At 40.9% G+C, this 16,302-nt stretch overlaps 1 protein-coding gene across 1 annotated transcript; it reads left to right on the forward strand.

Annotated features, from left to right (window-relative positions):
- Window positions 1–409: 409 nt before the first annotated feature.
- LOC121376799 (CD63 antigen-like) lies at window positions 410–10,034 on the forward strand. Its single transcript, XM_041504574.1, has 3 exons — window positions 410–661; window positions 1,373–1,456; window positions 9,412–10,034. The coding sequence occupies exons 1-3, from the start codon at window positions 425–427 to the stop codon at window positions 9,469–9,471; spliced, it is 381 nt and encodes a 126-aa protein (XP_041360508.1). The 5' UTR covers window positions 410–424; the 3' UTR covers window positions 9,472–10,034.
- The last annotated feature ends 6,268 nt before the right edge of the window (window positions 10,035–16,302 follow it).

Here is a 16,302-nt window from a genome sequence, read left to right on the forward strand (position 1 = left end):
TCTCTCTTCCCCCCCCCTCCTCTCTCTCTCTCTCTCTCTCTCTCTCTCTCTCTCTCTCTTCTCTCTCTCTCTCTCTCTCTCTCTCTCTCTCTCTCTCTCTCTCTCTCTCTCGGTATCTATCTTCCATCCCCCTTCCCTTCCCTCTCTTCCTCTCTCTTTTCCCTCCTCCCTCATTTTCATTCCTGCCTGCATATAAAAGATCCCTTGCTGCATTAGAAAAAATGTAGCGGGTTTCCTCTGATGACTACGAGTTAGAATTACCAAATGTTTAACATGCAATAGGTGATGATTAATTAATCAAATGTGCTCCAGTGGTGTCACCCTTTTAACTCTCCCCATGCTAGGTCTACACCAAACAGCCATGGTCTTAAAAATGTGCTGAGATGTCGTTTATAATTACACAAACTTTCCTTTCCTTTAAACCATGTTTCTATTGGGATCTTCTAAATGTTTTACCTTTGTTCCGCAGTTCGAGTGCTGCGGTATCGACACCTATAAGGACTTCAAGAACGCTACAGCGTGGACCAACAAAACAACGGTTCCTGTCACGTGCTGTGTTCTCACAGACAGGGATAAATTCCTGAACGGCGACAACACGGCAACACCTAAAGACTCGTTTTGTCCAGTCACGCCTACAAGTACAAATTCCTATATGCAGATGGTAAGAACCCCAACTCTGATCCGAGGTGCGATGGATCGCAGGATCCATTGCCATCGATGGAAGACATATGATAATTTTAAATTTCTTTTTAAAATTGTATGTATGTATATATAATATGTATGTATGTATGTGTGTGTGTGTGTATGTGTGTGTGTGTGTGTGTGTATGTGTGTGTGTGTGTATGTGTGTATGGGTGTATGTATGGATGGATGGATATATGGATATATGGATGGATATATAGAAGGATATATGGATGGATGGATGTATTTATGTATGAATATCTATATATTGTATGCATGCTATCAAGCGCGAATTCAGGGGTTTGTGAAGGGGGGGGGGGGGGGACACAGAATATGGTAAACAGTTTTTGAACAGGCTGTTATTTCCAGGCTGTGGGGCGCCATCCTCGACGTCCCCCCCCCCCCCCCCCCCCCCCGGATCCACACCTGTTTATAAAGTTGGTTGTATTATTGTAACATCAACATCACAATAGTTTTATAGTTTTTAATCTGTGTGCTTGTATTTGTGTGCGTTTTTTGTCCGATTTCCTGTGTATATGTCTGTCTGTCTGTCTGTCTGTCTGTCTGCGCGTCGATCCATTGTTGAATACGATACGATTTGTTTGCAACATGCCAGTTAAAATTATGTTTGACCACTGTGTAATGACATAATGTACGAGAGTTAACCAACACAGTGATTATTCATTTGCAGCCATGCTATCCGAAAATCAGAAGCTGGCTCGTTCACAAGTCGGTCATTGTCATTGGAATTGCCTTCGCCATTGCCGCTCTGGAGGTAAGTAGAACCGTATACGTAGATAACACATATCATTAGAGCATATATTTATACTGCAAAGCATTTGTCGCTCTTATGGTAAGCAGGACAGTAGATAACACATATCATTAGAGCATATATTTATACTGCAAAGCATTTGTCGCTCTTACGGTAGGCAGGACAGTAGACAACACATGTCATTAGAGCATATATTTATACTGGAAAGCCTTTGTCGCTCTTACGGTAGGCAGGACAGTAGACAACACATGTCATTAGAGCATATATTTATACTGGAAAGCCTTTGTCGCTCTTACGGTAGGCAGGACAGTAGACAACACATGTCATTAGAGCATATATTTATACTGGAAAGCCTTTGTCGCTCTTACGGTAGGCAGGACAGTAGACAACACATGTCATTAGAGCATATATTTATACTGCAAAGCCTTTGTCGCTCTTAAGGTAAGCAGGACAATAGACAACACATATCATTAGAGCACATATTTATACTGCAAAGCCTTTGTCGCTCTTAAGGTAAGCAGGACAGTAGATAACACATATCATTAGAGCATATATTTATACTGCAAAGCCTTTGTCGCTCTTAAGGTAAGCAGGACAGTAGACAACACATGTCATTAGAGCATATATTTATACTGCAAAGCCTTTGTCGCTCTTAAGGTAAGCAGGACAATAGACAACACATATCATTAGAGCACATATTTATACTGCAAAGCCTTTGTCGCTCTTAAGGTAAGCAGGACAGTAGATAACACATATCATTAGAGCATATATTTATACTGCAAAGCCTTTGTCGCTCTTAAGGTAAGCAGGACAGTAGACAACACATGTCATTAGAGCATATATTTATACTGCAAAGCCTTTGTCGCTCTTAAGGTAAGCAGGACAGTAGACAACACATGTCATTAGAGCATATATTTATACTGCAAAGCCTTTGTCGCTCTTACGGTAGGCAGGACAGTAGACAACACATGTCATTAGAGCATATATTTATACTGCAAAGCCTTTGTCGCTCTTAAGGTAAGCAGGACAGTAGACAACACATGTCATTAGAGCATATATTTATACTGCAAAGCCTTGGTCGCTCTTACGGTAGGCAGGACAGTAGACAACACATGTCATTAGAGCATATATTTATACTGCAAAGCCTTGGTCGCTCTTACGGTAAGCAGGACAGTAGACAACACATGTCATTAGAGCATATATTTATACTGCAAAGCCTTTGTCGCTCTTATGGTAGGCAGGACAGTAGATAACACATGTCATTAGAGCATATATTTATACAGCAAAGCCTTTGTCGCTCTTAAGGTAAGCAGGACAGTAGACAACACATGTCATTAGAGCATATATTTATACTGCAAAGCCTTGGTCGCTCTTACGGTAGGCAGGACAGTAGATAAGACATATCATTAGAGCATATATTTATACAGCAAAGCCTTTGTCGCTCTTAAGGTAAGCAGGACAGTAGACAACACATGTCATTAGAGCATATATTTATACTGCAAAGCCTTGGTCGCTCTTACGGTAGGCAGGACAGTAGATAACACATATCATTAGAGCATATATTTATACTGCAAAGCCTTTGTCGCTCTTAAGGTAAGCAGGACAGTAGACAACACATGTCATTAGAGCATATATTTATACTGCAAAGCATTGGTCGCTCTTACGGTAGGCAGGACAGTAGACAACACATGTCATTAGAGCATATATTTATACTGCAAAGCCTTTGTCGCTCTTAAGGTAAGCAGGACAGTAGACAACACATATCATTAGAGCATATATTTATACTGCAAAGCCTTGGTCGCTCTTAAGGTAAGCAGGACAGTAGACAACACATGTCATTAGAGCATATATTTATACTGCAAAGCCTTGGTCGCTCTTAAGGTAAGCAGGACAGTAGATAACACATGTCATTAGAGCATATATTTATACAGCAAAGCCTTGGTCGCTCATACGGTAGGCAGGACAGTAGACAACACATGTCATTAGAGCATATATTTATACTTCAAAGCCTTTGTCGCTCTTACGGTAAGCAGGACAGTAGATAACACATGTCATTAGAGCATATATTTATACAGCAAAGCCTTTGTCGCTCTTAAGGTAAGCAGGACAGTAGACAACACATGTCATTAGAGCATATATTTATACTGCAAAGCCTTTGTCACTCTTACGGTAAGCAGGACAGTAGACAACACATGTCATTAGAGCATATATTTATACTGCAAAGCCTTGGTCGCTCTTACGGTAAGCAGGACAGTAGACAACACATGTCATTAGAGCATATATTTATACTGCAAAGCCTTTGTCGCTCTTACGGTAGGCAGGACAGTAGACAACACATGTCATTAGAGCATATATTTATACTGCAAAGCCTTGGTCGCTCTTACGGTAGGCAGGACAGTAGACAATACATGTCATTAGAGCATATATTTATAGTGCAAAGCCTTTGTCGCTCTTACGGTAAGCAGGACAGTAGACAACACATGTCATTAGAGCATATATTTATACTGCAAAGCCTTTGTCGCTCTCAAGGTAAGCAGGACAGTAGATAACACATGTCATTAGAGCATATATTTATACTGCAAAGCCTTTGTCGCTCTTACGGTAAGCAGGACAGTAGACAACACATGTCATTAGAGCATATATTTATACTGCAAAGCCTTTGTCGCTCTCAAGGTAAGCAGGACAGTAGATAACACATGTCATTAGAGCATATATTTATACTGCAAAGCCTTTGTCGCTCTTACGGTAGGCAGGACAGTAGATAACACATGTCATTAGAGCATATATTTATATTGCAAAGCCTTTGTCGCTCTTACGGTAGGCAGGACAGTAGATAACACATGTCATTAGAGCATATATTTATACTGCAAAGCCTTTGTCGCTCTTACGGTAAGCAGGACAGTAGACAACACATGTCATTAGAGCATATATTTATACTGCAAAGCCTTTGTCGCTCTTACGGTAAGCAGGACAGTAGATAACACATGTCATTAGAGCATATATTTATACTGCAAAGCCTTTGTCGCTCTTACGGTAAGCAGGACAGTAGATAACACATGTCATTAGAGCATATATTTATACAGCAAAGCCTTTGCCGCTCTTAAGGTAAGCAGGACAGTAGACAACACATGTCATTAGAGCATATATTTATACTGCAAAGCCTTGGTCGCTCTTACGGTAGGCAGGACAGTAGACAACACATGTCATTAGAGCATATATTTATACTGCAAAGCCTTTGTCGCTCTTACGGTAAGCAGGACAGTAGACAACACATGTCATTAGAGCATATATTTATACTGCAAAGCCTTGGTCGCTCTTACGGTAAGCAGGACAGTAGACAACACATGTCATTAGAGCATATATTTATACTGCAAAGCGTTTGTCACTCTTACGGTAGGCAGGACAGTAGACAACACATGTCATTAGAGCATATATTTATACTGCAAAGCGTTTGTCACTCTTACGGTAGGCAGGACAGTAGACAACACATGTCATTAGAGCATATATTTATACTGCAAAGCCTTGGTCGCTCTTACGGTAGGCAGGACAGTAGACAATACATGTCATTAGAGCATATATTTATACTGCAAAGCCTTTGTCGCTCTTACGGTAGGCAGGACAGTAGATAACACATATCATTAGAGCATATATTTATACTGCAAAGCCTTTGTCGCTCTTACGGTAGGCAGGACAGTAGACAATACATGTCATTAGAGCATATATTTATACTGCAAAGCCTTTGTCGCTCTTAAGGTAAGCAGGACAGTAGATAACACATATCATTAGAGCATATATTTATACTGCAAAGCCTTTGTCGCTCTTACGGTAGGCAGGACAGTAGACAACACATATCATTAGAGCATATATTTATACTGCAAAGCCTTTGTCGCTCTTAAGGTAGGCAGGACAGTAGATAACACATGTCATTAGAGCATATATTTATACAGCAAAGCCTTTGTCGCTCTTAAGGTAAGCAGGACAGTAGACAACACATGTCATTAGAGCATATATTTATACTGGAAAGCCTTTGTCGCTCTTAAGGTAGGCAGGACAGTAGATAACACATATCATTGGAGCATATATTTATACTGCAAAGCCTTTGTCGCTCTTAAGGTAAGCAGGACAGTAGATAACACATATCATTAGAGCATATATTTATACTGCAAAGCCTTTGTCGCTCTTAAGGTAAGCAGGACAGTAGACAACACATGTCATTAGAGCATATATTTATACTGCAAAGCCTTTGTCGCTCTTAAGGTAAGCAGGACAGTAGACAACACATGTCATTAGAGCATATATTTATACTGCAAAGCCTTTGTCGCTCTTATGGTAAACAGGACAGTAGACAACACATGTCATTAGAGCATATATTTATACTGCAAAGCCTTTGTCGCTCTTAAGGTAAGCAGGACAGTAGATAACACATATCATTAGAGCATATATTTATACTGCAAAGCCTTGGTCGCTCTTACGGTAGGCAGGACAGTAGATAACACATGTCATTAGAGCATATATTTATACTGCAAAGCCTTGGTCGCTCTTATGGTAGGCAGGACAGTAGACAACACATATCATTAGAGCATATATTTATACTGCAAAGCATTTGTCGCTCTTACGGTAGGCAGGACAGTAGATAACACATATCATTAGAGCATATATTTATACTGCAAAGCCTTTGTCGCTCTTAAGGTAAGCAGGACAGTAGATAACACATATCATTAGAGCATATATTTATACTGCAAAGCCTTGGTCGCTCTTATGGTAGGCAGGACAGTAGACAACACATATCATTAGAGCATATATTTATACTGCAAAGCCTTTGTCGCTCTTACGGTAGGCAGGACAGTAGATAACACATGTCATTAGAGCATATATTTATACAGCAAAGCCTTTGTCGCTCTTACGGTAGGCAGGACAGTAGACAACACATATCATTAGAGCATATATTTATACAGCAAAGCCTTTGTCGCTCTTACGGTAGGCAGGACAGTAGATAACACATATCATTAGAGCATATATTTATACAGCAAAGCCTTTGTCGCTCTTACGGTAGGCAGGACAGTAGACAACACATGTCATTAGAGCATATATTTATACTGCAAAGCCTTTGTCGCTCTTAAGGTAAGCAGGACAGTAGATAACACATATCATTAGAGCATATATTTATACTGCAAAGCCTTTGTCGCTCTTACGGTAAGCAGGACAGTAGACAACACATATCATTAGAGCATATATTTATACTGCAAAGCCTTTGTCGCTCTTACGGTAAGCAGGACAGTAGACAACACATATCATTAGAGCATATATTTATACAGCAAAGCCTTTGTCACTCTTACGGTAAGCAGGACAGTAGACAACACATGTCATTAGAGCATATATTTATACAGCAAAGCCTTTGTCACTCTTACGGTAAGCAGGACAGTAGACAACACATATCATTAGAGCATATATTTATACAGCAAAGCCTTGTCACTCTTACGGTAAGCAGGACAGTAGACAACACATGTCATTAGAGCATATATTTATACAGCAAAGCCTTTGTCACTCTTACGGTAAGCAGGACAGTAGACAACACATATCATTAGAGCATATATTTATACAGCAAAGCCTTTGTCACTCTTACGGTAAGCAGGACAGTAGACAACACATGTCATTAGAGCATATATTTATACAGCAAAGCCTTTGTCACTCTTACGGTAAGCAGGACAGTAGACAACACATGTCATTAGAGCATATATTTATACAGCAAAGCCTTTGTCACTCTTACGGTAAGCAGGACAGTAGACAACACATATCATTAGAGCATATATTTATACAGCAAAGCCTTTGTCACTCTTACGGTAAGCAGGACAGTAGACAACACATGTCATTAGAGCATATATTTATACAGCAAAGCCTTTGTCACTCTTACGGTAAGCAGGACAGTAGACAACACATATCATTAGAGCATATATTTATACAGCAAAGCCTTTGTCGCTCTTACGGTAAGCAGGACAGTAGATAACACATATCATTAGAGCATATATTTATACAGCAAAGCCTTTGTCGCTCTTACGGTAAGCAGGACAGTAGACAACACATATCATTAGAGCATATATTTATACAGCAAAGCCTTTGTCGCTCTTACGGTAGGCAGGACAGTAGATAACACATATCATTAGAGCATATATTTATACTGCAAAGCCTTTGTCGCTCTTAAGGTAAGCAGGACAGTAGACAACACATATCATTAGAGCATATATTTATACTGCAAAGCCTTTGTCGCTCTTACGGTAAGCAGGACAGTAGACAACACATGTCATTAGAACATATATTTATACTGCAAAGTTTTTGTCGCTCTGGCGATAAGTAAGACCAGCTCTGGGTCTAATTCACTAAACTCTCGTAAATTTGCGATCTCGCAGTGCAATGCTGAAAGACTTGCAAAGAGGATGCTTTGTTGTCTAGCAGAGCCTAAGAAAGAAAGAAATGTTTTATTTAAAGACGCACTCAACACATTTTATTTACGGTTATATGGCGTCAGACATATGGTTAAGGACCACACAGATTTTGAGAGGAAACCCGCTGTCGCCACTACATGGGCTACTCTTTCCGATTAGCAGCAAGGGATCTTTTATTTGCGCTTCTCACAGTCAGAATAGCACAAACCATGGCTTTTGTTGAACCAGTTATGGATCACTGGTCGGTGCAAGTGGTTTACACCTACCTATTGAGCCTTGCGGAGCACTCACTCAGGGTTTGGAGTCGGTACCTGGATTAAAAATCCCATGCCTCGACTAGGATCCGAACCCAGTACCTACCAGCCTGTAGACTGATGGCCTAACCACGACGCCACCGAGGCCGGTAGCAGAGCCTAAGAGACCTTTGTGAATTAGGCCCCAGCAGTTAAACGTTTCACTTATATATACTAAAAAGCCATTGTCGCTCTTTAGGTAAGAGTAAGGGCGGAATTTAGTTCACTGGGTTGAGTGCTCGCTTGAGGTGTTTGCGTTGCAAGGTCAAACCACCTTGGTGGATCCATTCAACTGACTAGGTATTTCTCGTTCCAACCGGTACACCACAACTGGTCAAAGGCCGTAGTATGTCAATTCCTGTCTGTGGGAAGTGCATATAAAAGATCCCTTGCTGCATTAGGAGAAATGTAGCGGGTTTCCTCTGATGACTACGAGTCAGAATTACTAAATGTTTGACATCCAGTAGCCGATGATTACTTAATCAACGTGCTCTAGTGGTGTCGTTAAACATAATAAATGTCCTGTCTTTGAGAAGGTAAATTTATTAAGAGGATCTGTAATTGATAATGGAAAAATGTAATAGTTTTTCTATCTATGTGTCAGGATTGTCAAATGTTTACCACTGGTATACAGCTGATGATCAGTTAATGTGCTCTAGTGGTGTCGTTATATTAGACAGATCTTAGCTGGGGTAGAGATGTGTATGTATCTGACACTTGAAATGCGTTCAATTCGTGTTTGGTGTAATAAGATGGTAAGGAAACATTCAGTGTCAGTAAGGACTATGACAATCATCAACATCATCATCAACATCATCATCAACATCATCATCATCAACATCATCATCATCATCATCACCACCACCACCATCATCAACATCAGCATCATCATCATCATCAACATCATCATCATCACCACCACCATCATCAACATCATCATCATCACCACCACCATCATCAACATCATAACAACCATCATCGCCACCATTGTCATCAACATCATCATCATCACCACCACCACCATCATCAACATCATCATCATCATCACCACCACCATCATTAACATCATCATCATCATCACCACCACCACCATCATCAACATCATCATCATCACCACCACCATCATCAACATCATAACAACCATCATCGCCACCATTGTCATCAACATCATCACCACCATCACAATCATTACCACAACCTTCATCATTTTTACTTTTTTTTCCAGATCTTTGGAATCATCTTCGCTTGCTGTCTTATGAGAACCATCGGTCAACAGAAGGACTGAGATCCATGGTGTGCATATATCTCTACACGATGGGGTGGGGTGGGGTGGAGGAGACTCAAGGAAGTGGGGGTGGGGGCGGCGGCGACCTCCACAATATTTAGGACAACTTTACATAATGGCTAATGACTAATGGCTCGATCTATAGTTTATAGATACAAATTTTGACCATTGCAAATATATATATATATATATATATATATATATATATATATATATATATATATATATATATATATATAAATATATATATATATAAATATATAAACTATACAAAACCCGCCCCCACCCTTCCTCCCTTGGCGCTGATAACCCCTATATGTATATGCCAACTTGTTCTCATCATTTTGTATATTATATATCATAATGGAACAATACAGAACAAAAACCTGTTACTTTGACCTAATTCTTATTTTAGCCTGCTTTCCATAAAATCGGTAATAAACGCAGACCGACGCAGATCGGCGAACATCAAAGAAATATTTTATGACAACTTTCGCAGACGGTCAGGGTCGGACGGATCCTTCGTAGCTCTGACGCAGTGGTCTGCTACTATGTTCCCATTTTAAAAAACCCCACCCAAAAACAGAATTAATAATATATATATAATGTATTGAGTGCGTGGTTAAATAAACCATTTCCGTCACTTAGTCGGCGTCGATTAAAGACTTGGTAAAGATTTTTATTGTCGTTTACCGTGAAGTTCCTTATAAAAGACTCAAACAAATTTTTATAATAATGATAAATAAATAAATAAAAATAGTAGTTTTATTTAGTAGTTTTGAAATGTCATATTTTCGTATTAGTTATTCATATAATTATATTGATAAATTAACCTGTTGAATGTTCTTATGTTTGTAGCAGATTGTAACATTTTGTATAACAGAATTGTTTTAAAACAAGATACTAAGTTTTCGACAACTGTATAAGTAACACATACATTTAACGGTCTGTAAATAATGAACTTTTCAACATAAAGAACCGGTGTTCTCTGCCCGTGCATATACAATTTCCCGTCGATTCCCGTCGGTGAGCTTATTGGGCTATTTTGTCGTTCCAGCTCGTACACCGCGACTGGTATATCAAAGGTCGTGGTATGTACTGACGTGTGTGTGTGGGATGGTGCATTTAAAAGATATCTTGCTACTAATGAAACAAATTAGCGGGTTTCTTCTCTAAGACTATATGTCAGAATTACCAAATTATTAATAAACCAATGTGCTCTGGTGGTATCGTTAAACAAAACACGCATGCAATTTGTATAGCGTAGCCATGTTAAAGCCGTAGACCCTAGTATAAACCCTTGAAAAAATAGACATTGTAAGTTTAGTTAATTATTTGGATAAAGTTACAACACAGTGAAATAACAGTTTGTGACCTTGAAACGGGGAAATACCCTTAAAATGGAGACCAGAACTCGTCGCCATAACCATTACTCCTCGAAGGTACACGCACTTTAAAAATATATGAGAAATGTATTTTGTGGTATTACAAACACCAAGATGACCAGACACATTTCAGATGTACGGAAATGGATAATCTAAACAATAAAATCTAGAAATGGATAATCTAAAAAATAAAATCTAGAAATTGATAATCTAAACAATAAAATCTAAGCAATGTTTTACTTCAAGTATTCAAAACGGCTCGTCATGGTGTTTAAAAACTAGGATTTGTCTCTTTAAAGTATCAGAGAGAATTTAGAGTTTTATACGTACGGTGCGGCTTGGAACATGTCACCAGTAAAGCATAGCACAGAACACAGAACACTGAAATAACTCATTGATGTCGTAATAGATTAGTTGGATACTAACTCTCTTTCTCGCTGTCATATGTGTGTATATACCGACCCATCGATACTAGTATACAGAACAGTCATTATACGTCTCCTTGTTAATACATACATTATTCACAGTGAAACTGTCATAATAAATAAGACCGCTAAACCTTAAAAACACTTTCCCGAGTGCGCCGCCACTGCGTGTTCCCCCCCCCCTTCTTTTGTTTTCAGGTAATAAAGCCTTTTTAAACAATAAAATTACATATCAAATACATTTTCTTTTTCTAAAAGTTATTATCAGTGTATTTCCAGGGCCAGATCCAGAAGATTTTTTGGGGGATGGGGTAGGGGTAGGGAGACAGAGGAGAAAAGGGCACCTTGACCAAGCCGTGAATTGGCTACCGAATGACATTTTAAAGAATATAAGAGACATTTGAATATATTTATGGGGGTGGGAGTGGCAAGTCCCCTGGTCCCCACACCTGGATCCGCCTCTGATATCTAAAGTGTTTGTATTGTTTATAGAAACTCACGCTTCATTTTAATCACGAAATGACTGCAGGTAGAATCCAGTTTGACTACGACAAACGATGTCCTGGTATAATTAGGATCAGACACATTGGATCCGAATACCTTTAATTACTTTGTTACCTGAATGTATACAATGTATATAAATAATCTGAAATTAAAAACCTTATTTTTGCTTTTAGGGTTTTTTGTTGTTATTTTATTTTCTCACACCTTGGTCCAACGCCCCAGTTCAAATAATACTGGGGTCTCATGGATTAGTGATATAATTGTGCACGACATCGTGCGCCTTTCTTTCTTTCTATCCCCTTATGTCTTGCTGGCTGGTTTCTCTCTGCCCCCCCCCCCCACTCTCTTCTGTCTATCTCTCTGTGTGTATGTCTGTCTCTCTGTGTCCGTCTGCCCGTCTCTCTATCTCTGTCTATCACTATAGCTATCTCTGTCTGTCTGTCTGTCTATCTGTCAACCTATCTGTCTGCCTATCTGTCTGTCTGTCTGTCTGTCTGCCTCTATGTCTGTTTGTCTGCCCCTATGTCTGCCTGTCTCTATGTCTGTCTCTTTGTCTGTCTGCCCCTATGTCTGCCTGCCTCTATGTCTGTCTCTATGTCTGCCTGCATGTCTGCGCCTGTCTGTCTGCCTGCCTCTATGTCTGCCTGTGTCTGTCTGCCTCTTTGTCTGTTGTCTGCCTCTATGTCTGTCTGTCTGCATGTGTCTGCCTGCCTCTATGTCTGTCTCTTTGTCTGTCTGTCTCTATGTCTGTCTGTCTGCCTCTATGTATGTCTCTTTGTCTGCCTCGTTGTCTGTCTGTCTGTCTCTGTTTGTTTGCCTGTCTGTCTCTATGTCTGTCTTTCTGCCTCATGTCTTCCTGCCTGCTGCCTCTGTGTCTGCCTGTATATCTTCCTGTCTGTCTGCCTCTATGTCTGTCTCTTTGTCTGTCTGCCTCTATGTCTGTCTGTCTGCCTGACTGACTGACTCTGTCTGTCTGCCTCTATGTATCTCTCTTTGTCTGTCTGTCTCTGTCTGTCTGTGCCTCTATGTCTGTCTGTCTGTGCCTCTATGTTTGTCTGTCTGCCTGCCTTTGTCTGTCCTTCTGTCTCTATGTCTGCCTGCCTGCTGCATCCCTGTCTGTCTTTGTATGCCTGCCTGCTGTCTCTATGTCTGCCTGCCTGCCTGTCTCTATGTCTGTCTTTGTACCTGCCCCTCCCTCCCTCTCTCTCTCTCTCTCTCTCTCTCTCTCTCTCTCTCTCTCTCTCTCTCTCTCTCTCTCTCTCTCTCTCTCTCTCTCTCTCTCTCTCTACCACTTTGCTATATACCGTCCCTTTAAAGCTCGGAAGCAAAAGATTTTTTCTCTGCATAGTGTTAAATATATTTAGGAAAATCATGGCCGTTTTCTGTTCAAACAAAATCTTTGGCCGATAATGAAACCGATATCAAGGGGAGAGAACTCTGTCCAACACAGCAGAAACACGTTTCAGTATAGTACTGTCCCCTTGTTAAAGATGTAAGCTGGCTGAGATCAAGGGCGCAAAGCAAAGTTTCTAGGGTGTTCGGGGGTTACGCTCCTCCGTAAAATTTTGATACCAAAAATGATTTTTTTTGCATTTTACCAGTAAAATTCATCTCTGCCTTAAAGTTTACTACCAATAATATGTTTGATTCAGAATAGTTTGACATCCAGTAGCCGATGATTAATAAATCAATGTGCTCTAATGGTGTTAAAACATTTTTAAAACTTTAAAATTAGTTTGTTTTCTGTAACTACACCACTAGAGCACATTGATTAATTAATCATCGGCTATTGGATGTCAAACGTTTGGTAATTCAAACACATAGTCATCAGAGGAAACCCGCAATAGTTTTCCGAAATGCAGCAAGGGATCTTTTATATGCATTTTCCCACAGACCGGAAAACACACACCATGCCCTTTGACCAGTTGTGGTGCACTAGTAGGAACGAGAGAAAAAAACAATCATTTGAATGAATCCATAGAGGGGTTTCGATCCTGCGACGCAAGCACCTCAGGCAGTAGCCCGAGTACTCTAACTGTAGACAGCTAGACGGAGATTTGGACAGATATCCAGCCCTTCCAAATGTCCGTCTAGCCCTCGACAGTCCGAGTACACGGGTTACTCGGGGAGCACTCGGTCGACTGAGATGAATCCTGCTCCAGTTGCAAACGAACCACTATGCATTTTTACATGGATCAAGAGGCGAGACGTAGCCCAGTGGTACAGCGCTCGCTTGATGCGCGGTCGGTTTGGGATCGATCCTCGTGAGTGGGCTCATTGCGCTATTTCTCGCTCCAGCCAGAGCACCACGATTGGTACATCAAAGGCCGTGGTATGTGCTATCCTGTCTATGGGATGGCGCATATAAAAGATCCCTTGCTGCTAATCGAAAAGAGTAGCCCATGAAGTGGCAACAGCGTGTTTCTCTTTCAACATCTGTGTGGTCCTTAACCATATGTCTGACGCCATATAACCGTAAATAAAATGTGTTGAGTGCATCGTTAAATAAAACAGTTCCTTCCTTCCGTTTACATGGATCACTAATATTGTGGGTAGAATTGATGGAAAAACTAGGTCAATAATGTTCCAGGTCAACATATGTTTCCCGAATATATCTACCGTTCTGCCCGAACGTGAGAATGTGCTCCAGCACTGGGGGGTGGGGGGTGGTGGGTGGGGGAGGGTGATTGTTGTTGCCCGCCACCTGCCTCGTACGCTTATGCCCTCGGCGGTGGAAATATCGACATTGGGACACAGCAAGCCTAGACTGCTTATGCCCTCGGCGGTGGAAATGCCGGACACTGGGATACGGCAAGCCTAGACTGCTTATGCCCTCGGCGGTGGAAATGCCGGACACTGGGACACAGCAAGCCTGGACTGCTTATGCCCTCGGTGGTGGAAATGCCGGACACTGGGACACAGCAAGCCTGGACTGCTTATGCCCTCGGCGGTGGAAATGTCGACGCTGTGACACAGCAAGCCTGGACTGTTTATGCCCTCGGCGGTGGAAATGTCGACGCTGGGACACAGCAAGCCTGGACTGTTTATGCCCTCGGCGGTGGAAATGTCGACACTGGGACACAGCAAGCCTAGACTGATTATGTCCTCGGCGGTGGAAATGTCGACACTGGGACACAGCAAGCCTAGACTGATTATGTCCTCGGCGGTGGAAATGTCGACACTGGGACACAGCAAGCCTAGACTGATTATGTCCTCGGCGGTTGAAATGTCGACACTGTGACACAGCAAGCCTAGACTGATTATGTCCTCGGCGGTGGAAATGTCGACACTGGGACACAGCAAGCCTAGACTGATTATGTCCTCGGCGGTGGAAATGTCGACACTGTGATACAGCAAGCCTAGACTCTGGCGACTCCGGTCGAAATTTATTAACCGACTCGGGTCTCAAGAGTACATGGTCACATATGGCTACCACTACCGAAAACAAAAACAACAAAACGAAGGAAATGTTTTATTTAACGACGCACTCAACACATTTTATTTACGGTTATATGGCGTCGGACATGTGGAAGGACACACAGTCATTGAGAGATGAAACCCGCTGTTGTCACTTCATTGGGGGGGGGGGGGGGGGGGCGTAGCCTAGTGGTAAAGCGTTCGCGTGATATGCGGTCGGTCTAGGGTCGATCCCCGCCGGTGGACCCATTGGGCTATTTCTCGTTCCAGCCAGTGCTCCATAACTGGTGTAACAAAGGCCGTGGTATGTACTATCCTGTCTGTGGGATGGTGCATATAAAAGATTCTTTGCTGCTAATTGAAAAGAATAGCCCATGAAGTGGCGACAGCGGGTTTCCGTTTTCAATATATGTGTGGTCCTGAAAGGGACATTCCTGAGTTTGCTGCATTGTAAGATGTTTCCGACTAATAATATATTTCTTCGATTAAACTTGGATATTAAATATATTTTCTTGTTTAGAATATCCGTGTCTGTATATTCAATGTGTTTCTGGTCGTCTTAATATTTGCAAAAAGCCCAAACTGGATTTCGTCTTCAAATAATTTCGTACGTATGAAAAAATATATTTTAGGAAATAAAATGAAATTTAACCTGTCTTCAAATAATTTCGTATGTACAAAAACAAAATAATAATAAAATAAAATAAAATAAAATGAAATTTTACAAATATTAGAACGATCAGAAACACGTTTAATATACAGCTACTAATATTTTCTGCATAAAAATATGTCTGATATGTAATTACAATCGTTAAAAAGTTTCTGTTAGTCGACAACATCTAAAAAATTGCAGCAAACTCAGGAATGTCCCTTTAACCAATGTTCCTTCCACTTCATGGGCTACTATTTTCGATTAGCAGCAAGGGAACTTTTATACTATTGTTATAGCAAACAGACTGTATAAGTGTCGACACATCCCGATAGTTTCAATAGAATCTGAATGAATAATAGATGAAGAAGATCCACGAACTGTGGCTGCTGGAGGCGGCGGAATTAATTTAATTATCGCATTGCTTTAAGCTTCCAGCTTAGTAACACAA

Source organism: Gigantopelta aegis, chromosome 7 (genome assembly GCF_016097555.1).
Source record: "Gigantopelta aegis isolate Gae_Host chromosome 7, Gae_host_genome, whole genome shotgun sequence".
NCBI classification, from domain to species: Eukaryota; Metazoa; Mollusca; class Gastropoda; order Neomphalida; family Peltospiridae; genus Gigantopelta; species Gigantopelta aegis.

What these genes read in the sequence shown, in the direction of transcription:
- LOC121376799 (XM_041504574.1), top strand. Translation starts at nt 425, where the DNA reads ATGTTTCTATTGGGATCTTCTAAATGTTTTACCTTTGTTCCGCAGTTC. An exon ending in CAAATTCCTATATGCAGATG is followed by an intron (nt 662 to 1,372) that starts GTAAGAACCCCA and finishes ATTCATTTGCAG; the next exon opens with CCATGCTATCCGAAAATCAG. An exon ending in TCGCCATTGCCGCTCTGGAG is followed by an intron (nt 1,457 to 9,411) that starts GTAAGTAGAACC and finishes TTTTTTTTCCAG; the next exon opens with ATCTTTGGAATCATCTTCGC.